The 26,410-nt window shown below is 44.0% G+C and overlaps 1 protein-coding gene across 1 annotated transcript in view; it reads right to left on the bottom strand.

The window, feature by feature from the left end:
• Positions 1-25,950, bottom strand: part of DIPK1B (divergent protein kinase domain 1B) — a 57,820-nt gene extending 31,870 nt beyond the window's left edge. The window contains exons 1-2 of the mRNA XM_029613353.1: positions 25,589-25,950; positions 11,857-11,991 (exon numbers count right to left, since the gene is read on the bottom strand). Of these exons, the coding sequence (XP_029469213.1) occupies positions 11,857-11,991; positions 25,589-25,651 (198 nt within the window). The 5' untranslated portion in view covers positions 25,652-25,950. The remainder of the gene's footprint in view (positions 1-11,856; positions 11,992-25,588) is intronic.
• Positions 25,951-26,410: the final 460 nt, after the last annotated feature.

The raw sequence follows: 26,410 nt of genomic DNA on the forward strand, positions 1-26,410 counted from the left end.
GACATATTAGGCTTTGGCCTACCTTTGCTCGAACGCCCTCAGTCTGCCTTTGTTTCATTGGCGCCTGAGTGTCCAGAACCTTACCCAGTCCAGAGTAGGACTACACCATCCCTCGCCTGCTGTCTCTGGGCTGAACCAACTTCTCTTCCTATTCTATCTCGAGGCCCACCTAAGTCCTGCTGGCCCCGGTACCCAAAGGCTCAACCCGTGGGGAATGAGGGCTGGTATAGGTGAAGCTCCAGTGGGCTCTGCCTATCAGCCCACTCCACCTTACCTATGGGTTGTGTCAACCCCACCTTGTCCCAAGGGTCCACTTCCGACACAACATCATGTGTGTGCACATAAAACAAGCATAGTATGAGCTTTCTTCCCTTAAAATGGCTGACATTTCTGAGAATCTCTGGCATCTAGTAAGTGTCTCCTACTGCAAATTTGGGTATTGTTCCCCTTTTTGTCATATGGTTTTGCAGAGAATTGGTATATATACAACTTAAAGTGAGCTAACTTAAAGTGAGCTACCAGCATATATATATATATATATATACCTTCCTAGCCAGCAAAAGATTAATTGGGAGCCCCTAAGGCAGTCTACGAAACGTGATATCATGTCGGGCTTGTTGAACTTGTTGAAGGGGATGTATTTTCTTAAACAATGTTTACCAGTATGTATGCCTGCCTTTGTACCTCAGCCTTTGTCTGTGAGTGTTAATCCTGTATACCGTTATGATCTAGTGATTCTCACATGGAATGACGGTATATAAAACACTCAAATAAATAAACTAAAAAACCTAAAAAAAATTCATCCTAGGACAGATGATTATATGTGACCTTTTGCGTTGAAAATACTGAATGAAACAAGATTCTACGTCCGCGGAGTGGTATGATGGTCCAAATTTAAATTTCAAAAGCATTCTCTGTGTTACAACATTTACTTAAAATTCAAAGACTTTATTTGCAACGTCTTTCTTTGTTATAATTGCTTTGTTTGCATCGTGTTTGGACATTTTTTGTGTAATTCTGAAAGGCTCCAGAGACCTCATGTTGGCAGTAGCTGTGCTGGGAAACGGAATTCTGCTGCGGCTGCCCATTTCATTCTATCTGTTTATTTATTTAAAAGTATTTTTAACCTGCGCCCTCCACAGTTGGGGTGGATAACAGTGTAACAAGCATAAAAGAAAAACAATACCAATACATTAAAAACACTGAAAAACTAACAGCAACGTAAAACTTCTTACGCGAGCACTGTTCTCTATCATATTGATATTCAAACCTGTGCTACTTTAGTTGTTTAGATTTACGCTTGGTCTAATGAGAAACTCAGGGTGAGATGGAATGGCCAATGGGCTTGCCTGCAGCATTCCTGGCTGGGGAGGGGAGTGGGGTTGCCTGGCTATCTATGGTTGTTATGGATAATGCAGTTCTAAAAAGGTGGAGTTTTAATGCCACTTTGAAATTTTTTTGTTCAACAGAAGCCATAGTTACTGTGGGAGGGAGTTCCAGAATATTGATCCAGCAAGTGAAAAGACCATTTTATGACTGAGGATACAGACTGATGCATATGTGACCCAGAACCAGAGCTCTCCCCATCGCAGCAGCCCTCTCCACTTAGGAATCACTACTCTCAGGAGGCTATTTGGATCAAAAATATTATACATATAAACATAGAACATGATGGCAGATAAAGAGCATATGGCCCATCCAGTCTGCTCAGTTTTATAGTCCCCCCCACCCCCAGAGATCCTATGTGCTTTCCCCATGCTGTCTTGAATTCTGATACCATCCTTGTCTCCATCACCTCCACAGAGATGCTATTCCATGCGTCCACCACTCTTTCTATAAATAAATATTTCCTTAGATTACTCCCAAGTCTACTCTCTTTCACCTTCTTTCCATGGCCCCTTGTTCCAGAACCTTCTTTCCATTGAAAGAGGCTCGCCTCCTGTGCATTTATTCATTGGAGATATAAATGAAAAGAGATTTAAGAAAGCTGGAAGAGTGGTTGAAGATTTGGCAGCTGGGGCTCAATGCCAAGAAGTGCAGAATCATGCATCTGGGGTGCAGTAATCCAAAAAAGCTGTATGTGATGAGGGATGAAAGACTGATGTGCACAGATCAAGAGAGGGATCTTGCGGTAATAGTGTCTGGGGATCTGAAGATAGCAAAGCAATGTGACAAGGTGATAGCTAAAGCCAGAAGAATGCTGGGCTGCATAGAAAGAGGAATAACCAATAAGAAAAAGGAAGTGATAATGCCCTTGTACAGGTCCTTTGTGAGGCCTCACCTGGAGTACTGTGTTCAGTTCTGAAGCCCGAATCTCAAAAAGGATAGAGACAGAATGGAGGCAGTCCAGAGAAGGGTGATGAAAATGATGTGGGGTCTGTATCGGAAGACCTATGAGGAGAGGCTGAAGGATCTGAATATGTATACCTTGGAAGAGAGGAGATGCAGGAGAGAAATGATACAGACCTTCAGATACCTAAAAGGTTTCAATAATGTATGGACTTTGAACCTTTTCCGTTGAAAAGAAAACAACAGAACTAGAGGTCATGAAATGAAATTCCAGGGAGGACGACTCAGAACCAACATCAGGAAATATTTCTTCACAGAGAGGGTGGTAGAAGCCTGGAATGCCTTTCCGGAGGAGGTGATGAAGACGAAAACAGTGAAAGAATTCAAAGGAGCATGGGATAAATATTGTGGATCTCTATAGGCTAGAGGACGAAAATGAGATAAGCATGCAGGGGGTAACTTGCTGGTACGGTGGTTACTACCCTTAGCAGAAGGCATGGAGATTACTATCCTTAACCAAAATGCTTTGATGCTTTAAATGCAACTGCAACAAAATGTGGGTGGAATTAAATGTAACTGTAACATTGTTCCCTACTTAAACGTAAGGGGGATAAGAGGAATTTGATTCAGATGACAACCGTGGGCCCCGACTTCCATGGTCTGGGATACTGATACGCAGACATAAGGGAAAAAGCATAGGACTGCTTCTATGGCCAAGTCCTAAAGGAACCGAAGAAAGTGTGGATGGGGGTAACTAGCTGGTGCCATGGTTACTACCCTTAGGGTAGATTTTCAAAGGGTTACGCACGTAACCCCGAAAGCCTGCTCCTGTGCGCGCCGAACCTATTTTGCATAGTCTTGGCAGCGCACATAAGCCCCAGGACGCGCGTATGTCCTGGGGACTTTGAAAAAGGGCAGGAAGGGGGCGGTGTCATGGGTGTGGGGCCGATCCGGGGATTTTCCGGGGGCAGGACCGAGGCCTCCAGCACAGCGACTGTGCTAGGGGTTGGCGCGCCGGCAGCCGGCTGGTGCGCGCAAGATATGCCTGCCAGAGGCAGGCGTAAATAAGCAAAACAAGGTGGGGAGGGATTTAGTTAGGGCTGGGGGGTGGAGCGGAAGAAATGATCCCTTCGAGGCTGCTCCAATTTCGGAGCGGCCTTGGAGGGAACGGGGAAAGCCATCGGGGCTCCCCTTGGGCTCAGCGCGTGCAAGGTGCATAAGTGTGCACCCCCTTGCGCGCGCCGACCCCAGATTTTATAACATGCACGTGGCAGCGCGTGCATGTTATAAAATCGGGTGTACATTTGTGTGCGCCATGTACCGCACACAAATGTACCCCATGCACGCTTCTTTTAAGATCTACCCCTTAATCAATAAACCTTGATATTTTGATGCAACTCCAACATTGCTCTCTGGTTCAGTGGCAGGGAAAAGGGGAATTGGATTCAGACAGTGACCAATGAGGGCCCTGACTTTTATGGTCTGTGGAACTGCTGAGCATGGGGGTAACCAGCACGGTGCTGCGGTTACTGCCCTTAACAGAAGGAATGGGATTACTACCCTTAACCAATAAGCCTTGATGCTTGAGATGCACCTGCAACATCACTCCCTGCTTCAAAGGAGAGAGGTGGGGGTGTGGAGGAAAAGAGAAATTTGGATTCAGGGACAACCAACACGAGCCCTGACTTTTTTACAGTCTGGGGTACTGATGCGCAGACATTAAGGAGAAAACACAGAGCTGCTTCTACGGCCAAGTCCATAAGCAAAGCACATCAAGCAGCAGTGACTGATACATGGGGGTAACCTGCACGGCGCAGCAGATACTACCATGGGAAGCTTGCTGGGAAATGTCTCAATCATCCCTCCCCTTTCTCTCCTTTTTTCCAGGGTAGACATGTTTAGATCTTTAAGTCTGTACCCTTATTCTTTACAATGAAGACCACTGATAATTTTAGTATTTGCCCTCTGGAGTCTGGACCAACTTGATTCAGTTTATGTCCTTTTGAAGGAGCAGTCTTCAGAGCTGTGCACTATGGGGACAATATTCAGCCACTGAGCGGCTTGGCTGGGTAGCCAGATAAGCATATCTGGCTAACTAGCAGAATATATTCAGCGGCACGGTCAGACTGCTGATCATACCCAACTATCTTAAAGTTAGCTTGATATGTTTATATGGCTAACTTTAGGCAGGTAAATACAAAAAATGTGCAGTCCCTTTGAATATATCAAATTAGTAATACCAAAATAATCAAAGGAATGATACAATATACATAATATAATAACTCCTATTTCCACAATATCACTTGTATACATTTTTTATTAATTCACAGCGTTCATTAATGATACTTCTTGAAGAGCACTTACATAATATGTATGTAATATTTTACATCAAATAAGTTCAACATATAATACCGACTTATAAAACCCATAACATTCCACACATCATATTAATGACGCATCCATATACCCAACCATTCATACCTTAATGCATACATACCCATACACTCATACATACCCCACCACCCCCTATTAAAACCACACCAAATTAAGGAGAACATTCTCCGCTAAAACAAGTTATAGAGAAACTCTCTCACTGAGATAATCTTTAACAATACAGATATATGGATTCAAATTCCAAATGTCACTTGCTGGATATTCTCAGATACCACAAAGCACTGGTTAGCTCAACTCCCAAATGTTCTCAAATGCCACAAATCACCAATTAACTCAGTTAAAGTTAGCCTGATATGTCTAAATGGCTTCTGAATATCAACCTCAGTATTCCTAATCAGGTCTCACTAGAGATTTATACAGAGGTAATAGACCTCCTTTTTCCTGCTGGCTCTCTCTCTCTCTCTCTATGTACCCAAGCAACTTTCTAGCTTCTGCCATTGCCTTGCCTGTTTAGCCACCTTAAGGTTATCAGACATGATCATCCCCAGATGCCATCCTTGTTTTGTACAGGTGACCGGGCTTTGCTTGCCGCTTAAATTTAAATTGTCTCTTAAATTTCCACCACGGGATGTGGGAGAGGGTTTGAGGTTGTTTGGAATCCTCCCCTTGAGTTATCCCCATCCTTTTTGTGGGAGGATACAATGGTCTACAAATGCCCCTAGAAAATGCTCAGCAATCAAAGGGAAGGCAAGTAGTGAAGGAGGCTGCCGCCATTCCCCAGGTGGACTGAGCAGGAGGAGAAGGGGGCTGCTCACTGTTTTGAAGAGTAGACCTAACAAGTGGATTTTTGGAGTTTAAAAGATTCTTTCTACTTTTGGATTTTGAGTAAAACGAATTCCTGACAGAAGGGATTCCCCCCCTCTGGCACCTGGAATAGCTGGCTCTCATTCCTTTTGTCTTTGCTGAGAGTCAATAACGAAGGTAAAGCGTGGAAGCTTTTTAGTAGTTGTGCTGGTTACAGGAAGTTGCCTTTCCACAACCAGAGACCGTGATTTGTGACTTCTGTACTATTTTAGAATGGCTTTGAAGAACCCTTTATGAAGAACGTTTTGTTACAGAGCTTGTTCAGAGTTTTTGAGGACAAAAGGGTTTTGTTACCTTTTCCCGGCAGTTTGGATGCTAGAATTGCAACAGGGATATCCTACCCTTCAAGCAAAGGATTGTTGGACATGGATGCTGGTGCAGGGGATAGAAAAAGGTTTGGATAAGTTCCTAGAGGAGAAGTCCATAAACTGCTATTAATCAATAAGGAATAGTGGCTTGGGATCTATTTAATGTTTGGGTACTTGCCAGGTACTTGTGACGTGGACTGGCCACAGCTGGACAGAGGATGCTGGGCTTGATGGATCCTTGGTCTGACCCAGTATGGCATATCTTAGGTTCTTATGTTCTTAAGGACTGCAAGGAGGAGAGGCATGGATAAAGAGACTATAATGATTTTTCTTATGCTGTTTTTGATCTTTACAATTCTTGCCTGGATTTTGATTTTTAAACTAAAATAAATTTTTGCTGAACACCAATTTGGACTCAAGAGGCTCTTTTCTTTCCTTTGGATTATTGGACAGTGAGTTGAAAATGTGCTGGTAAATTTTTCTAATAATTTTCCTTGTGTCTCCCTGTCTTCTCCTGCATACTTCTTGCACAGCAACAAAACGCAGTGGTGAGAGACTGGATTGAAGCCTCCATGGACATGGCCATGCCAGGGGCCCAGGCAATTAAGGGTTTCCCCTGCCAAACGAACCCCAGCATCGTAGCTCCCTGGATGTGGCACACTGCCCAAACGGGGGTCTCACTACATACATAGAAGAGCATCGCCCCCTATACTGTGCAAATTATCATTATTATGGCGTTAACAGGAATCAGCAACAAATGGCTTAATAGATCATTCCAGCCTGTGTCGCACTACTAGGGAACGTGACTCCAGCAGAGAATGTATCACTGAATTAAAAAGCTGTAATGTGCAGGCCATCCATCCAAAAACAATTCAGAAAAAGCAGAGCAGCTCTGGAGGTTCCCCCTCCCCCCACACCTCAGCCTTCTCAATCTATTAAAGTCGTTTTCTAAATTCAATAGGTTAAAGTGCTAGAAAAGGCCGTGTCAATAATTTCCAAATGTAGTTACTTTAAAAGAAGAGTGGCAGATCCTAAGGCATGGAAGATACAATTACAGTGTGGTTAGACTGTGGAGTATGTTGTAACTTGTACACAGACCATAGATCCATCTCCATATCTTATTAACTAACAATAAAAAATAAGTGTTGACAACAGAATTAGTATCAACAGCCATAACTTGTGAGTGGGTATTTTTAAATAACAGGAAGATATATTTGCTATAGTGCTGGACAAGGTAACATCATTCTATGCTACTCCTCCCGCTCTTTAACGGCTGCCTAGTTTTGGTCACCATGGCAGATTTGTCTTCTCTTTTCGCAATCACCTTCTCATTCACCTTCTCTGGTCAGAATTTTCTTGAGCCGTGGTGTAAATCCATGTGGCCAGAATTGCAATTGTCTAAACAAAATTCTCTTTCTCTGCTAGGAAATCGGTTTTGGAGTTTGCTGAGAATCACATTATTTTCTTATGTATTTAAAATAATTTTATATACCACTCTAAAGTCCAAAGCCTAATCAAAGTGGTGTACATATAGATAAAATATACATCAAATCATAATTACTATCAAATACGATAGAATTAAAAATAATAAAAATAAAAAAAGAATGAGAAGTAAACATTTAAAATAATTAAAATAAAAAACAACTATCCCCACTGCAGATATTATAATGCCAATCTCACCGACAGTAAAATCTCATCCCTGTACTGTACATCCCTATTATCACCATACCCTTCATTTCCATACTAAAATAACATGAATCCTTTTGTAATTATACAAAATAATAACTAATTGCATATCCCACTGCTATGACAGAGTGAGCTGGGTCTGGGAGAGCACTGGAGATCCCCTTTAAGCTTTCCCCAGAAAAGCCATGGGCTATCAGAAGTCAGTACCGATTCCGAGACCCATGGGGCCTAAACACTAGACAGCAGAAAACACTATCCTAATCAGCGGCATCATATTACTCCAGCAGAAACAGGGGGAAGAGGGGCAGCTGTGTCTAATGAATCAACAGAGGTGAGATAAAACATAGAAACATAAAAACATAGAAATGACGGCAGAAAAGGATCGAGTGATCCATCCAGTTTCTCAGTGAGCTTATGGTGGTACCTGTCATGCCGTGCAGGTAACCCCCATGCTTATCAATTTCCCAAACCGTAAAAGTCAGGGTCCTTGTTCATTACTGTCTGAATCCAACTCCCTGTTACCCCCCTGCCGTTGAAGCAGGGATCAAATGTTGGAGTTGCATCAAAAAGAATCAGGCTTATTGATTAAGGGTAGTATCTGCCAAACCAGCAAGTTACCCCCATGCTTATTTGTTTCCCCAGACCATAAAAGTCGGGGGCCCTCATTGGTTTCTGTCTGAATCCCATTCCCCTTTTCCCCTGCTATTGAAGCAGAGAGAAATGATGGAGTTGCATTAACAGTATGGAGGCTTATTGGCCGCACCAGCAAATTACTCCCATGCACTCTTTTCTTCATTTCCATCCTCTAGCCTTTAGAGATCCACAGTGTTTATTCCATGCCCCTTTTGAATTCTTTCACTGTTTTCATCTTCACCACCTCCTTCAGAAGGGCATTTCAGGCTTCCACACTCTCTCTGTGAAGAAATATTTTCTAACTTTGGTTCAGAATTCTCCTCCCTGAAGTTTCATTTTGTGACTCCTAGTTCTACTGATTTTTTTCCAACAGAAAAGGTTTGATGATTGTGCATCATTAAAACCTTTCAGGTATCTGAAGGTCTGTATCATATCTCCCTTGCACCTCCTCTCTTTCCAGGGTATATACATATTCAGATTCTTCAGCCTCTCCTCATAGGTCTTCTGATAGAGATCCCACACCATTTTGGTCGCTTTTCTCTGGACCACCTCTATCCTGTCTTTATTCTTCTTCAGATATGGACTCCAGAACTGAACACAGTACTCCAAATGAGGCCTCCCCAAGGTCCTGTACAAGGGCATTATCACCTCCTTTTTCTTACTGGTTATTCCTCTCTCTATGCAGCCCAGCATAGCAGAGATGAGGCAGATCACCAAAAAGTGTTGGAAATATGTAAAATGTAAGGGTAGCCAGCTAGAGAAGCAGCAAATTCTGCTCTGTCCATGGCTCATTAAGCAACTGAAACTTCCAGCCCCTGTTCACTATGGCACACACAAAATCTTTGATTTCCCACAAAATACAGCCATAGGGAGAATGGTGTGAGCCTGTGCCGTTTCAAGAAGGATAGTCAGAGCACTAAGAATCCAGAAACTGGCAGAGCCAACAAGAGACACCAGCTAAAGGAAAGAATGTCTGTCATTCTATAGAAACATCGAGGATGGCTCTAGTGTCCTGAATTAGAAACACAGAGGTCAATATTCAGCCGCTGGCTGGCTAGGAAAGTGAGTCAGATAAACTTATCCAGCTAAAATAGCTGGGATATCTAGTGGCACGGGCATGCCGCTGAATATACTCAGCTATCTTAAAGACTTCTTTCATTTCATTTGTTGCTTCTCTACCACAAAACCAGGACCAGAGGCCTGCCCAATGCAATCTACAACAAACCTAAAATACAATCCAATAAAACAAATAACAAAAGAAAAGACAGCTCATCCACTTCCTGAACCCATGCCATTCCAATCAAATTGCCTCAATTAACCCTTCCCAAACTAGCATATACTTTACCTGGAATTTTTAAAAATCATAAGATCATGATTAACCATGAGCACCGTAGACCACCATTCCAGGACCTTATTTACCATGTAATTTGACTGTCCTAAAATGACTTGGTTTTCTTTGCCAGGTAACACTGAAAATTGGTGTTAACCAGCTACCATAGCCAGATAACAGCACTCCACCCTGGAACACCCCAGACTTCCCCTAACATAGCCGGTTAAGTTTTTAGCCGGATAGCAAGTTATCTGGTTACGTCGAAGGTGGTGAGGATGATCGGATTTTTAAATCCTGGAGTTTGTCCGGCTAAGTGCCCAACTTAGCCAGACAAATGCACTGAATATGGAACTCACAGTTCTCAGAGCTTATAAGCAATCAGATTACTGTTAGTGATCATTGTACCAGGGTTATATACAGTGGCCTTGCCAAAGTAGATTATCATTGTCCTACCATTAAGAAATCCTATTCTGCTCCAGGAGTTACATGTGTTTGGGCTTGAGAATAACGATAGTCAATACAGAAGGCCCTGGCTCAATATCAAGATAAACAAGAAAGAATATTACCAGTAAAACCTCCTTTGGTATTAGCTAAATTAATATTTCTTCATTAACATCAGAGTTCTAGAATTAGTGCTTTTATAGAGAAGAATCATCCCATTTTGATAATGGATTTAAAGTAATGAAGGACTGAGAACATGCCTAACTTAACATTGGGTTATTACTTAGTTACATAACTCTCAGACATATGGGCTCCATTTACTAAGCTTTTATCCATAAACACAAACTAGGAAAAACACTTTATTAAATAGGATACTGAATACATTTCCTATGACATTCTTCTTCTGAGTGTCCTAGACACCCAGTGTAAACATCTGCCCTCACACTACCTCTAAAGCAAAAGGCAGCCATTGCCATGTTGCTATATCCCAGGACAGTCTACTTCAGAATTAATCCAACAGAATGCCATCAAATGGTGCACAAATGTTATGGGAAATAATTCTTCCAATACACCAAACACTTTGGATTCTGTCTTCCTTTGTTTTACTAGATCAGGTAGATTTCAATATACAGAAGGACAGTCTTGCCTGTGCAGCACCTTTATACTGAGGGTAGACAGTAACAGTGGACAAAATCGCCCTCCTGAGACTCAGAAAATGCAAACCAATATCAAAATGTTGCACAATGGGAAATTGCTGAAATATATAATGCCAGTTCTGTAGTTACTGGTTTCCACTACACACCTTGTAATAGCTGGAGCTGCAGCTTTTCCTTTTCCTGCACCCGCAGCAAGGATCTTTCTGCATCTACACATTACCAGGTGAAAGCACCTTCTCATTCCCTTTAGAAATACTTTGCCAAACTTGCAAAGTGGTCCACCAGGCCTATGCCAGATAGGCTGTCACAGCAGACACTATCTTGTCAACTAGCCTTTGACTTTTTTGATTTTCACACAGTGAATAAATTCAGCGTCAGTCAAGAGTCTTCCAGCTTTTCTCCCATCTGCACACAGATTAATTTCATTCTTTAGTTTTCACTGAGTACGTCTTGTGCTGTATGTAGCAAAATCAGCTCTGAAGAAGGAGACTGGGGGAATGGGGTTGTGTTACAGCCAAGTTAGTTTTCTGTTGAGCAGAATTGTCCAGAGCTTCTTCTTAAATCAGAAGACAAAGGGCCAAATAACTAGAATTTTTCCCCTGGGTTTATTCATGACCCTTCCTATTCCCCCCAATCTCCTCAATCTTGCAGCACAGTCCAATCAGGAAATGGCTTCAGGCTAAAATGAGGCACAGAAAGCAGGCATGGCAGAAAAAGGAACACACAAAATAACTTTTCTACATTTTTTATTTAAACTATTCAGGTAAAATGTATGCACAGTCAGCAACTGGTGACCAGCAGGTTCCGTTGAGGCAGGCTAGGCCAGGTCCATTCTTGATTTTATCCCCAGTGCAAGAAGGGACCTGTAGTTCAGATTTCCATAATAAAAAATAGGACTACAATTCCATGCGTGCAATGAGGCAAAACAAGTACTGTCTCAACCTGTCCCCGATGATCTGGAACCATCTGGAAACCCTACATGAATATGGTTCCTTAGTCCAAGCCTGACCACACTACCAAGAAAATGTTTTTACAGATGGCAAGATGGAAGACAGTGGATGCCCCTGCAAGACACTGCCTACTAACAAGTGCTTGTGTGATCGTGAGAACCAAGAGTCACTTTACCAGGAGAAAGCAAGGCAAAGCTTCTATAGCAGATTGCATAAAGACTCCAAACTTTATCTACTCCCCACATCACACACGCACAGGTCTGAAAATATACAAAAAAGCAAAGAGAGAAAGAGGCAGAACTCACAATAAACATCTGGCAGATGTGCCCCCTGCAGAGCTCGGAGTAGGATGAGTAATGCATGTACACCATCCAGCTGCCCACGAAAATGCCAAGCCAGACAAGGAAGAGATACTTTACTTTGATACCAGGGAGGCGACTCTAGAAAAGAGAACAAGCCAAGGTTACAAAAATATAAAATTCAATAAAACTCCAAGTTCCCCTTTCCTTCTGGAATATACAATGCTGGTGCACAAGTAATTGCTGAGTCAGTCCACCCCAGACGGGGTTGTATGTGCAGGAGCTATATTACTATGCAGTTGCACAGTCAGTAGAACGTCCCTGGCTCCAATGTTATACTTCAGTCTACTACACTGCACTTGTCAATGTTGTGCGAAGTCTTTTATGCAGTGCCATAACTGCTTTCAGGAAACAGACCCTGGGGACCAACTCTTCTCTGTGTGCAAAGCAGAATGCCTTACCAAAGCACACTAAACCACCATCTTAGTTTTTATTTCCAAATACCCTAAAGGTGGTCTATAAAAACAGAGTAGATGGATGCTTCAGAACATTTCACTAAAAGGGGTTCAAGCTTCTTGTTTGGAATATGAAGGGATGTTGGGGTTTCTGTATTTAGATGGGAAGAGGTGTCAGGGATTTTTGTGTCTAGCATGGGAAGACATTCAGGATTTGTATGTTTGTACTGGGAAGGGGGTTCAGGATTTATGTACAAGGAAGCAAGAATCTTACTGCTGGATTGTGCCTGTGATATCATACATTTAGAACAGCAGCCCTATGACAGCTATTTTAATGTCCTTTTTAAGTAAACTGAACACTAGTTATCAGAAATGTCCCATTGTCCTAGAGAAGGAACAGATCTACAAATCCCAGAATGCTTTGCAAATAGGATGTTACAAAAGCAGCATTTAATAAAAATTATCTCCATTGCTCTTAGAACCAACCAGTCTCCAAGTTTCAATTGTTTGGAACATGTTTTCAAAAGGATTATTATTTTGTCCTTCATATGTGCTCTTGTGTTCATTTTTATTTTCCCAGGAACCATAACATAATGTGCTCTCAGCTCTTCTCTGAAACAAATGAAGATTGAGCCGCACAGTCTGAGACAGGTTGCCCTGTGCCAGTATCATCTGGACAGACTGCAGCCAGCATGCAGCAGCAGGGGCTGCCATAGGCCGCCAGGTGCAGGCACCAAAGGCTTTTGAGTATGGAAGAAGAAAGACGAATTTCCTTCTCAGGCACAATCCCAGTGTAGAAGCCTCCATCCTGCACCTCCCTCTTTCCACTCTTTTTCTGATTCCTTATTCATTTCGGAAAAGCAATCCTACTTCCACTTTACACTGTTCCTAGCAAAGGCTGGAAAACAAGAAGAGTCAAAGAGTTGCAGGAAGCAGCACGGAGTTCCATAGAGACTCATCGTTCACTTACCAGCGCGCTCGCACCAAACAAGAAGCCAGATTCAATGTCTCAGAAGGCCTGAATAGACCCTGCACCACCTGCCCTTGAAGGGTTGGGCTAATAAGCACCAGAAAAGACAGAGATATGAGGGAAGCAATAAGCATCCATCATCTCCAAGGCTGAGGGCACAGGGCTAGACAGTGAGCGAGCTCCCAGGACCACTCCAGGCACAGCCATGGGGCCAATGGCCCTTCAGTTTCCAATCCCTGCTAGATAAATGTATTAAATCTAAATTCATTACAGTTTTTATTAAGATGAAAAATCATGCAGTCTGTGTGTAAAGCAGTTTTGCTAGAAGGTCTCCAAAATGATAGGAATGCAAATAGTATTGCAGGGCTGCAGTAATTGCAGAATATATTTTCATGTAAGATGGACTTTTGTCCTGGCAACATCTGATTTGCTGTGCCAACTCCAAACCAAATAGACCAAAAATCAGAAACAATAGTGAAAAATATAAAGACCTGCTTTGCTCATGAAGGGCCCCATCGGGATACCTACTAGGGAGTGTAGCTTAGTAGCAAGGTCATGCAGTATGTACCAATTCTGCAATAACATGACCATTCGAGGTTGCTACAATGTTTTATTCCAGATTTCATATTTACAAGTGGACCCCTAGTGTCAATTTGGAATTGAGAGGGTAGGATCTTTTCCTTGCAGTTCCCTTAAGTTTGCATAGTACAGGCCCAAAACATTGGCTGAGGAGTCTTAGTTACACAATTTATTTCCAATTCACATCCAGTGGTTGGTAATTTATTTCTCTTTTTGTTCCTGAGTAGTTTACTTATTGTATGATTTTTGTTGTAAGGAAGTTTTATTCATGCTAGAGACAGGAATGAAAAGTTGAATTTTATTTATTTATTTATTTTTTGTCATCTGGGTGTCCCTCAGTCCAAGGAATTATGTTGCCAATTTGACAATTGAAGGAATGGAGATCCAGCTGGTGCCATAACCAGGAGGACAGAGGAGAAGGGCACCACACTGGTGCTTCCCTAGAACCAATGTGCTATGGATGTATTCAAAAGGTACACCAGAGAGAGGAGTGGAGAGAATTAAAGAGCTCAAGATCAAGCAAGTATTTCAGGGGAATCATTTAGGAGTTGGAAGGATCCTGTTCATAATGCCCAAGGCAGCTTCATATTTCTCCCAAGGAGAAAGAAGAGACCCTAACGGAGAGATGTAAGGTCCACAGATTCACAGAATTACTTTCAGCTGTATTACGGAGAAAACCAGAGAAACTTGTAGCAACAGCCACATTATTCATGTTGAATTACTACTTCAGTACAGTTTTATATTGAAACAGCATCACAGTCTCCAGCTTCTTTACTGGCATTTGGAATTTCAGAATATACCAATCACTCAGGGCCTTGGAGGTTTATCCTTCTCCCCAAGGGAAAATCTGCATTTGGAACAGAGAAAAGATTAGGGATTAACCCCAGAACTGTGTTCCCCTCTCTCTTGGGTCAAGCCCGGAAGGGCTCTGCCTATCCCCTTCCCACAAGCTTTTAAAATCCTTGAGGCGAGCATGGGAGCATAGTGCACTGCCAGGTGGAAGGATCTAGATTCAATACCCAACTCAGGTCTTCCCTTCCCTGGCTCGGTCAGAACTGGGGTTGCCAAAAAGCAGGGATGGGGGGAGGAGTCACAGTCACTGTGCAATGGCAACACCTCATGGCTGGATTTAGGGCCACTGATTCCTGGATATGATAACCAAGTATTTCTGAGAATGGGAACTTTATACATTTTGGCAATTCAGTCTTGCATGTTGTTTTTTTTTTGCTGCCAAATTTATAATGGTTTTATCTATTTGTATTATTTTATGTTGTATGTGCTTTTTCCTCTTCATCCTGCAGACCAGTCCATAAAGGTGGGATTTATCCCCCAACCAACAGATAGAGAGAGACAAAAGATCAAGCACCGACTTCACACCCTATAAAAAGGGCTGATGCTGCCTCAGTTACTCAGTATGACTCTGCCTCAGCAGATGTGTTGAGTGGTGCTGCAACAGATGGATGGAATGTGTTTCCTTTGGGATGCTATAAAGTCTAAATCCCGATACCAACAGATCAAGTACTGGGGGGGAAAATTCAGTAGCTTGATCCTATGGTAGTTTTCAGCAGCAAGAGCTGCACATTGGGGCTTCCAGGAAAACAGGTAAAGAGCACTGAGTTGCTTGGCAGAAGCAGAAGTCCAAAAAAACAGGCAAAGAGCCATGAATATTCGAGTAGAAGCCCAGGAAAACAAGAAAAGAGGCTTGAATTTACTGGCAGAAGCAGACTCCCAGGAAAATAGCCAAAGTGCATTAAATGCCCTGGTAACTGCAGATTTCTATAGTAGCAGGCAAAGAGCCTTGAAGGTCCGAGTGGAAGAAGACTCTCATGTTAACAATGAAAAAGCCCTGAATGTCCTGATAAATATAGACTCCCAGGGTAGCAGGCAGAGTGTACTGCATTCTCTGGTGGAGAGGGCTCTTAGGACAACAGGCAGAGGGCCTGATTTGTCCCTGGTATGAGCAGGAGCTAAAGAAGAAGACGACACTGCAAGTAAGGCTGTGGAAATCAGCATGTCAGCTAATGTATGAGAAAGTGTTCAGTTAGTTGATTGAGAAATTTCGTACATATTGCATGCATCATAATTCATACAAAATTGTGCTAGCCAGATTTTTGAGCAGAATAAACTTGCCAAGAAAAAAATGAAAAGCAAGACAGGTTGTAAGCCAGCTTCAGGTAAAGGTAGATGGTCTCAGTAATTAGAGCAGGGGTCGGGAACCTTTTTGGCTGAGAGAGCCACGAACGCCACATATTTTAAAATGTAATTCCGTGAGAGCCATACTAATTACAACCCCCCACCCTCCTGACTCCCCCAAGACCTACCAAATTAATTTACTACAACCCCCCATCCTCCTAACCCCCCCCCAAGACCTGCCAAAAGTCCCTGGTGATCCAGTGGGGGTCCAGGGCTCGCAGATAAATCTTTAATAAAAAAATAAAAATCTAACAAAACCCCCCACGACCTCCAAAATTAATTTACTACAACCCCCCACCCTCCTGATGCCCCCCAAGACCTCCAAAATTAATTTACTACAACCCCCACCCTCCTGACCCCCCCCCCCCCAAGACCTGCCAAAAGTCCCTGGTGGTCCAGCGGGGGTCCGGGAGCGATTTCCTGGACTTGGGCTGTCGGCTGCCAGTAGTCAAAATGGTGCCGACGGCCCTTTGCCCTCACTATGTCACTGGGGTCAACCAATGGCGGCGGTAGCCTCTGTGACATAGTAAGGGCAAAGGGCCGTCGACGCCATTTTGATTACTGGCAACCGACAGCCCAAGTCCAGGAGATTGCTCTCGGACCGCTCCTGGACCCCCGCTGGACCACCAGGGACTTTTGGCAGGTCTTGGCGGGGTCAGGAGGGTGGGGGTTGTAGTAAATTAATTTTGGAGGTCTTGAGGGGCGTCAGGAGGGTGGGGGAGTTTGTTAGATTTTTACTTTTTTTATTAAAGATTTGTCTGCGAGCCAGATGCAGCCATCAAAAGAGCCATATCTGGCTCCCGAGCCATAGGTTCCTGACCCCTGAATTAGAGGAACAAGTTCACCGCTGTGAGAAATTCCTTTACTGAAGGGTGTTTTTGCAACAGGCAGGCGAGGCTGATTAGGAGATGCAAAAGCTCTAATGATCAGGCTGTACAGCTGGCTACATTTTGTTGATTACCTTCCTTGAACTCTAGCAACCCCTTCTTAACTCAGATCCAGAGCTGCAAGCTATTATCCTGGAACCTGGTTGTGAGCTCCAAGTTCCAGCTCTTTGCCAGGTTCCAGTTCAAGAAAGTTCAATGACTTGTTCCAAAATAAATAAATAAGCTCTTAGAAGGGTCTAAGTAAGTAAGATGAAAACTAACCTTTGAAAGGCAATGGTACCCAGTCTTGAGGCAGCTCAATAGCCTCTCTTCTGCCTCATGTGCAAAAAAAAAAATTATTTTTTTTTGGTGTGGGGGTGTTTATATAGAGATATCAACCTATATAAATATACAGTATATATATATATGGATGTTCATATTATTAGTAAGGAGTATGCATATTAAGGCAATCAAGTCATATTCTTTACCTTGTTCTCTTTTCCTCTGCAGGAAGGAGGCTACCTTGAGAGGTTGGTAAGATCAGATTAAGCTGAAAATGATGGCTGTCCATTAGAAAAACTGCCCAGAAAAAAGGAATAATCTGTTTTGATGCACCTTCCTTAAGCAATGTGAGGTGTCATTTGTAACTCTACTAATCTGTGGACCTATAGCTCTATGGAGTGGAGGAGTAGCCTAGTGGTTAGCGCAGTGGGCTAAACACCAGGAGACCAGGATTCAAGTCCTGCTGTTGCTCCTTGTGACCTTGGGCAAGTCACTTTACCCTCCATTGCCTCAGGTATAAACTTAGATTGTAAGCCCTCTGGGGATAGGGACATACCTAAAGTACCTGCATGTAATCCACTTTGAAGTGCTGAAAAAAAAAGGTGGAATATAAATAAATATAGATAACCAACCAATCCCATAGCTGGTGTGGGTAAAGCACAAGGTGCAAAATTCCCAGGGCAAAAAGTAGGAGGCTCTATTTAAATAGCCTTTCCCTTTCTATTCTCTCCCTTGGCTGCATTGTATGATGATTTGTATTTCAAATCCTCCTGCACTGGGTCCAGTGGAAGCATGCTGACCTTTTCCTACAGCTAAGGATCTGCAGAGAAGAGAAGGTCTGGACGTAGGGATCCAGGACAGATTCACAGTTGGTGAGACTTGAAAAGGGGTGCACGTGATGGGGAGTTTCCCTTTGTTGAGTACCCCATGTACACTGGTCAGAAAAATAGTTCAAGAGGAGCCACAGAGCATATGCAGGGCCCTTTGGGTAACCTCTCACAGGAGAACCAGTGTGATCTTGATTCTAGCGTTCACCTCTTTTTTTTTTTCCCCCTCCCACTGCATAAGAACTTTTGCACTAACTAGTTCTAGTACAGGGGAGCTTAGCGGAAGCTCCTCCTCCTCTCCCCATGCAGGTCCAGCAGAATTCACGTGGCTGCACTGCAAAATCCCCTGGGTAGGAGGCTCCCTGATGCCTCTAAGAGCAGACAGTTTCCTGCACACCATGTAAACAGAGTTCAGCACAATTGAAGTGCAGTTTAAAAATATATATATATAAGGCTGATATTCAAAGCATTCGTCTGCCTAGCTTAAAAAAAAAATTTGGCAGATTCCAGTGTACTCTTTCAGGAAGACTCAGAGGCTACCCTCTGGGTGGTAGATCATCAAAAAGGGAACATCCCTATCTTTCGGGATAGGCCTCAGGGATAATGAAAATAAGCAGAGAAGTTATTCACAGATTCTGGTGCCCATAGCTTCTTTGTAAAGAGCTTGGAGATGCAGTTTTTTATTCCAGGTCCTTGAGTGAAAACGGAGAATTCCCTTATCCCCCAGGATGTGGGGCAAGCCTGAGGATCAAAGGAATTCCTGCTTATTTCCTTCAAGACCTAGGACAAGATATTGGTCAAACGTCTGTTTCTGGATCCCTTGAGGACAACAACAAGGCTCCTCCCATTGGTTAGCTGAGACTCCAAATACTCAGGGGAGGGAGAGGGGGGCAAGGATTAGTGGAGCCTCCCTATAGAGGAAGGGAAACTGGCTCTTTTTGTAAGCAGGTATTAGCCTTTTGTCTAAGGAGGTCCTCATACTTGCTTCTAGGAGGGAACAGATCTTGACTTTCCCTCAGGGTTCAGTTGATCTGTTGGCATGACCCATATAAACTGAAAGGAAAGTATGCTCAGAACCCATATAAGCAGGATAGAAACCATGGTTGAGGACTAAAAGAGGCTGAATTCAGAGAGACTACCAAGGCCAGCTGTCTAGAATTCCAGAATACTGGCTGCAAATTAGGCAATCCAGGAGTTGGGAACTAGTGCCTCATCTCACCTCACCAGCGCTAGGGTACCCTGGTCAGTTAGTCACATTTGGTCTAGGTTAGAGTTTCCCTGCAGAACCAAGCAGCAGCTCATATGGCTAACAACATTTTATGATTATGGATTAGAATTAGATGCACTGGAGACCTGTGCAAGGTCTCACAGAAGGGGCCTTGACCCTACTAGAGGTCAGGTGAGGCAATTCCATAAAGGGTTTATTAAGTCAACCCCATTAAGTTGCTAAACATATAATTACTAGCAGGGACCAGGGAAGTCATATTCTCTGGGAGGACCAATGGCTGACATCTAGTCTTGGGAGGATAGGTCAGCTGGAAGCCCATACATTCCCTGAATGTAGTCCAGAAAGGACATGCACAGGTGCTCCTTTATCTTAGTCAAATAATTCTTACTGAGAAGAGCATGACTTTCTATTTCCAGCCTTGCCTGTTAAAGAACCAGGTTACATAGGGAGGATAGGTAATGACATGGATTAGAGCCACTGGTAATGAGAAAGCAGACCATGTAGCAGACCTTAGAGATTGCAAGCTCTGAGGGATCAGCTTTACTAGAGGTACAGTTTTTTCCAGTCAAAGTATCCAGGAGCTCGGTTGTGTCCTTCCACCACAGGTGGAAGAGGAGAGGGCATCACAAACAAGACTCGCAAGAGGCAGGATCAGGCCTTGGCTGGCTGGCTGCAAGGGATGTAAGATGGAAAACTACCTCACCCCTCTCTCGCAGTAGATGCAATTCTTCTGAGCAGTCAAGATCACAAGTCCTCCACTGAGGGAGGTCTCCATCTACTTGGTAAAGGGCTTACTTAGGAAGGTGTCTGCCATCACTTCCTTTCATGCATTGTAGGGTAGCATCTCGGAGACTTGTTAGGAAAGTCCGTCTCTGGGGTGTTCTTAGACAATCCTACAGAAAAAGGAGATCACTGTGCACCATATGCTCCCCTTTGTTTCCAGCAGTACTGAGAGACATCCCTCAAGAGTTTCATTACAGGGCTGATGAAAGTGGAAATTCAAGGTCAGAAGTGGGAACTCAGATCACTAGACGGATGTAGGACTCCTTTAGGGTTTCTGGAAGTCATAAATGAGTTCAAGAACTCAGGCTGACAATTGTAATTGCGAAGGAGAAGTGATCTTAAAGGCAGCAATTGCACAATGGACTAGGGAAGCAATTGCAGCAATATACATACTGAAAAGAATGAGGGTCAGATGTACAAATACATGCAGATATACATATAGAAACTGGCGAGAAGAGGGCCTTTCTCCCAGCAGAGAAATGCAACCCAGGGAGAGGAAAGGAGATGTCATCCTCCGTGCTTAACTTTTTTGGTTTCATTACTAAAATTATTCTTGCTGTGTAATATCTTTCATTTCTGCTGTAGTTCCAGGGGGAACTTTACACTCAGAGAAGCCAACGGCGAGTTTGATGAGGTCCATGCTGAAAACAGTGGTCCTGATTGCCAACTTGGCATTGGCAATACGGGTTCTGGGGCTAAGTGTCCAAGAAGGAGGCATTTATGATGGTAGTAGGTTTGGTTATAATGGTAATTTGGGAACCAAAACTAACAATGGCTTCGGCATAGCATACTGAGGAGTTGTGGCAGCACCAGACCCTTTTATAGGGTGTGAAGTCAGTGCTTGATTTTTCGTCTCTGCCTCCATCTGCTGGTCGGTGGCGCATCCCACCTGGACTGGTCTGCTAGGACTAAAGGAAAGGATATTAACTGGTAGGTATAAATTTCACCTTATGTTTTATTGTATGCCGCTTTAGACAATCTTGTGATGGATGGGGAGGTGGTATATAAGTGAAGGAATGAATAATTGCAGGGTTTCGGAAGGAATCTTGGAGTGTGGCCCGCAGCCAAACACTGTTATTGCAATGACTGGAGTAAAGAAAGTTAGGATGGAAATATTGTTTAAATAGTTAAATATAAACAGCTGAAATTTAAATGGTTAGCTATTTAAACGATAAATACACTAGAGTCACCTGCAACTACCGGCCCTTCCCTCCCCATATGTGATCCTGCACCCCCTCCCCCTCCCGATATGTCCCCATGCTAACATGGTGAACCATGCATTATGCTGGAAAAAAGAAACCTGAAGTCAGCCATAGACCAACCTGAGACTTTGCCCAGCTCCCTGCAGTAGCACCAGCAAATATGAATTGTTTAAAGAACTAAACACAGTAAGACCTAGTTAGGCGGGGATATGAAATGGGAGGAAAAATCCACAGGGTAGTTGCAAATGAATTCTCGTGGCGCCAGATCCCAGCTTTGCTGCCGACTGAGCTGGAAGCACAAAGGAACAGGAGGAACGTGCCCTGTGCGGATCCCCCAGTGGGGGCTGCTTCACTGCCCAGAAGAGGAGGGAAGGAGGCAGGTATAAAAATAAAAGCAGCAATCTGCGTTTTATCCTTTTTTTTTTTTTTTTGCAATTAAAAAAAAATATCTCCTTAGTTTAGAGTGCATAACGCTGAGCCCCTCAGCTAAAGGAAGACGGCTGCTTCGGAGACTGTAGCTAGGCAACATTGGCCTTTGTATGTTCCTACAATGCCATCTTCAACGGCATTGTGGTTTAATTATTCTACTTGCCAGTTTATTTAAAAAGCGCTTACTTTAAGGTGAGCTCCCATTCTACCCTGTACCCCTTGCTATACAGGCTGATGCACCCAGCACGCGCTTCCCCTGCCTGGGACTTGTCACCACAGCAGCTGGGAAGCCATTCCGGCCTAAAGCCATTGCCATTCTCCACCTTCATCCCATTTCGGCTTCCTAGTGCAACGTGATGTTAGGGCAAATCACTTTGAAGTTTTTAGAAATGCAGAAGTAAAGCACTAAAGAATCATGCAAGTTTATTCATTTCTAAGGAGGGTTTTGGGGAGGGGGGGGGGGGTGTCAGTTCATGCTATCTGGACAGCTGATACTGTGACCGCACATCCACTTTGCCCAGAAGTGGAGGATCAGGTCCTAGCTGGCATGAAGTGCTGATGAAGGGGGGGCTGGATGGGTCACCAGCACTAGAAATACATCAGGAGTAGGTCATTCATAGTTCAATGAAAGGAATCAGATCCTGCACAAACCTCAGGTCCCCCTGCACTCCTTGCACAGCTGATGCCCACGGTCCTGTGAATATTTGACATCACTGTTCAAACCTAAACTGGCAAGCCCCAAAGACAGTGGAATCAAATTGATACATCCCTAAAACAAAAATCAAACACAGAAAAGCAGATTAAAATGAACTGCAAATCTGAACCTCAGTTCCCAGAGGGAGAAGCCTCCTGAACACTTTATAGGCAAAACGTTCAGCAGGGCTGCATTAAGCAGCAGAGCGACACATGGCAGAGAGGGAGAGAGAGAGAGACGTCTGGGTCCCGTATCGCCTCCTCCAGCGCAATCACTCTGACAGCTCTGCTCACACACTGCTCCTGCTTCACGCGTCTCGCTGCATTATTTTCCCCTAAAATAGTGAAGCTTGAAGGCAAAGGCACAGACAAGGGCAAAAAATGTTAGACTTCTATTCCACTATCACTCTTTATCGTTCGCCCTGGTGTCATTTCCTTTGGGAGTGAACATGAGTTCAGTTCAGTCCTGCAGACTTCAGCCTGGCACAGGACAGCCCCCTTTCTCTTGAATGGACATCTTCAGTGTCATTTTGTCCAGAACCTGTTGGGTGGGAGGTGATCAAAGCCCAGGGTGCCATCTCTACTGCAAAACCTACAACAAACCGGTGGCCCAGAGTAATTCTTGGGCACTTTCTGTTAGAGCAGCCCACCCTGTGGGATAACAAGCCCCCTTTACAACAAGTTAGCTGGTGGGCTCCCAGCTCTCTTACGGTGTCAGGGGATTACTGTTCTTATGTCAAAACACTGCCATCAACCAGTCGCTGAGAAGTTTAAGCTGCAGATGACCCAGGCAACTGGAGTCGTGGAGCTGAACTAATTCAAAAACCTACTCACTTGTCCATAAAGGCAGTCGAGTCTGTTTCCCTGCCTCTGTGGGCTGTATTATATCAGACAATAACTGTAAAAGGTGCAGTGGGAGTGATTTTGCCCACCTGCCTATGAGGGAATGCATCTCCACTCTCCAGCCCAATTGGTCAATTCATCCATTTCCAGAAAATGCAGCTGTATAACGACTGAGCAGACCACCTCACCCATCCCTAATACAAGCAACTGATTTTATGTTTTCCCAGCATGAGATTCTGGTGGTCCTGGCACATCAGCAGCTATCTAGTACTCATCACATACAGTCTCATTAGAACTCTCTGATGGAATCTGAGCCCGGTTCCCAGTCACACTGATAATGGATGGATGAAACACTAGAATGGATGCACCTGGTCCCAGCTGCATTGCCCTGCAGCCCCTCCAGACTCAGGCATCAGTGTTAAAATGCAAGGGTCACAGTTCCATCTCTTAATGTACGCTGGGCGCATCACTGGCATCAGCATTTGGCTTCAGAAGGAAAATGGAAAGTGGTTAGCTTACTAAGCAAGAAGGATAAAGGTCTTTGCTTAGCTCTCAAATGGGCAGGAGACCAGACAAGCACATGACCTGCCACCACTCACAACAGCACAGCCTTGGAGGAAAGGACTCATCCTAGCACACAGACTGAGCATCCTCTTAACCCAAGGAAGGGTAATTCTTCATTGTAAGGACTTACTAAGGTCAACAGCAGCCCGAAGCAGATCAGATCATGCTATAATTATCAGAAGAGAACCTGGCTGAGGCCACACGCATGAACTGTAACAGGTCTCTAAGAACTTCTGTATAGCAAAAAATTAGTGGTAACGAGATGCTTGGCTTCCATATTGTTTCTCTGTGGCTTCCAGAACTAACTGGCTCCAGTTTTTGTTTTTTTTTAGCTTCTCAGTTACTATGCAGTCACTTATTCCAAGTTGGATCTGAGAGTCTGTTGGACTCTTTCTGTGACTCCATAGAGAATACGGCTGGAGATGCAGACAACCATCAGCATTTATGCCCCTAACAGATCCCAGGATTACATCTTGTTCACATTCTCTTTCCTGAGGCAGATTCACACTATATGATTCCCATCATCCTCTACAACCTTGGATGTGCCCTTCAAACCAATTCTGTCAGCACACCAAGAGAAAGGCAATCGTTTCAGAGGGGCTGTGCCCTTCCATTCTCTTTATTTATGTATTCCTGCCTTGATTGATAGCTTTTTATATGCTGTTGTAAGCAGACCTCACCTTTTCATCTGCACCACTGCGCCATTAAACTTTGTGTCATGCAACTTGCTTGCAAAGATGTTGGTCAGTTTTAAAAGACAGAAACAATGGAGGACTGGGGAACTCATTACACTTCTCTGCGTCAGTAGGTTCCATGCTTGGTGAAAAGCTTATCCTTAAACTTGTTAATATCTAGCTGTCCTCTTATCTCTGATGGGAAAGAGATGCCTATGACACTTTATTCCTGAAAGGTTGCAAATGCATCTGGCACTGAAAGGTCTCCTCTCCCCCCACCCCTGCTGTTCCAGGAATATTATAATCAGCAATGTACAGAAATTCAAACTCAATATTTGACTTACCAGAAGGATGCTCAATCATTCAGGATGAAATGCCATAGAACTGAAACACCACGTCTTGCTCTGTGGGGGCCAGGTTGGCAGAAACACATGCTCTGCGTTTGAAGAGGGGAGTATTTTGGGGGGGCTTTCCTGAAATTTGCACATTTAACACCCCCTCCATCACCACCCATGTCACCTACAGCTGCAGGAGACAATGTAGAGTGTCCCAGTCTGCTCTTTTACAGGCTGAGCCTTGACTGGATTCAGTGAAATCCCTCTCAGATCTGGACGTTTCTCCTGTAAAGCCCAGCACAGCAGGGGAAGAGATCAGACCTGTACTTAAAACTCCAGAGAAAACATTTGTAGTATTTTAGCCAAACCTTCCAGCAGCTGCTGAAAGTCCACAGAACTCCCTTAAGTTCTGTTCTTAAAAACCCTGCTCTGCCAAAAGGGTTGCCCATGCCTAAATCTTTGGGGAAATCCTCAGTGACTTCTTCAGACAGGGAAAGATCTTTTTTGAGCAGAAACTTTCTTTGGATTTTGTTTTAGTGTTGTTGTTGTTTTGTTTGGTTTTTTTTTTTGGGGGGGGAGTGGTGATGAAGGGAAGAGTGAAGAATATGAGGAATGACTGACTACCTTACCTGCTCAAATAAAAATGGGCAGAAATCTGCTCAGAAAGATTGTGAACGTGCATACATGCGGGTCTTGACTAGACTGTAAGCTCTAGGGAGAAGGGACTGTTTCCTATGAGTATCTGTAATACTGTGAATATCTATTAGTGCTACAGAACTCATAAGTAGTAGTATTAGTAGCACGAGCCAGCTTACCTGCAAGCCCTTAGAGAGAGGGCAGAAGAGCACAAGGTGCACGAATCTCCTGAGTCTTCTCATCCTCGAGACTGAGGGAGAAGTCCAAGAATAAAACAACAACAAAAAAAAAAGGGCTCAGAATCGCAACCTGCAAATGCGGTCCATGATAACAGGGAGCAAGTGCCCAGCGGCTGCCTCGGATTAAGCTGGATCGAGGGTCCTGCAGAGGAGCTCGGAGCAGCCCGGCCCTCGAGCGAGCAGCCCCGCTCCGGGGTCGCACATCGGACGATCGCCTGGGGGGAGGGGCGGAGGTTCGCTAAGGGCGCTGTCCCGGGGCTTTGCACGGCCGCCGCTCCCCGAGGCTCTGGCGCTCACATCCCGTCCCACGCAGCAACAGCAGCAAACCTGCCGCTGCACTTAAAGGCGAGGACACAGAACGCAGCTCGCCTTTCTGACTGCCGACAGAAAAGCGAGGCGAGCCTTTTTACGTGCCCTGAGCTCAGAGCTGGGCCGGTCCAGTTCTCTTCCCTCGCACGAGTGTTGGAGCAAGTGCAGAACTGCTAGCATCTATTATTTGTACACCGGTGGCAAAAGAGGGGTTTCTGCGCCCACACTATAAAAATCTCTACAGGTTATTTCCATGTATTTATTTTAATTTTGGGATTATGGTTATTTGACTCACTTATATTGTTTTTTTTTTGTACTTTGTCATGTATGTCCTATTATTTTATGTTTATAACCGTACTCTGCCTTGTTGTGACTTGCCATCAGAAAAGATGATCTACATTTTAAATTAAATTAAAATGGTTTCAGTCCCTCCCCCCTCTCCTATTGTAGTCT

The sequence above is a fragment of the Rhinatrema bivittatum genome, chromosome 8, assembly GCF_901001135.1.
Source record: "Rhinatrema bivittatum chromosome 8, aRhiBiv1.1, whole genome shotgun sequence".
In the NCBI taxonomy this organism is placed as follows: Eukaryota; Metazoa; Chordata; class Amphibia; order Gymnophiona; family Rhinatrematidae; genus Rhinatrema; species Rhinatrema bivittatum.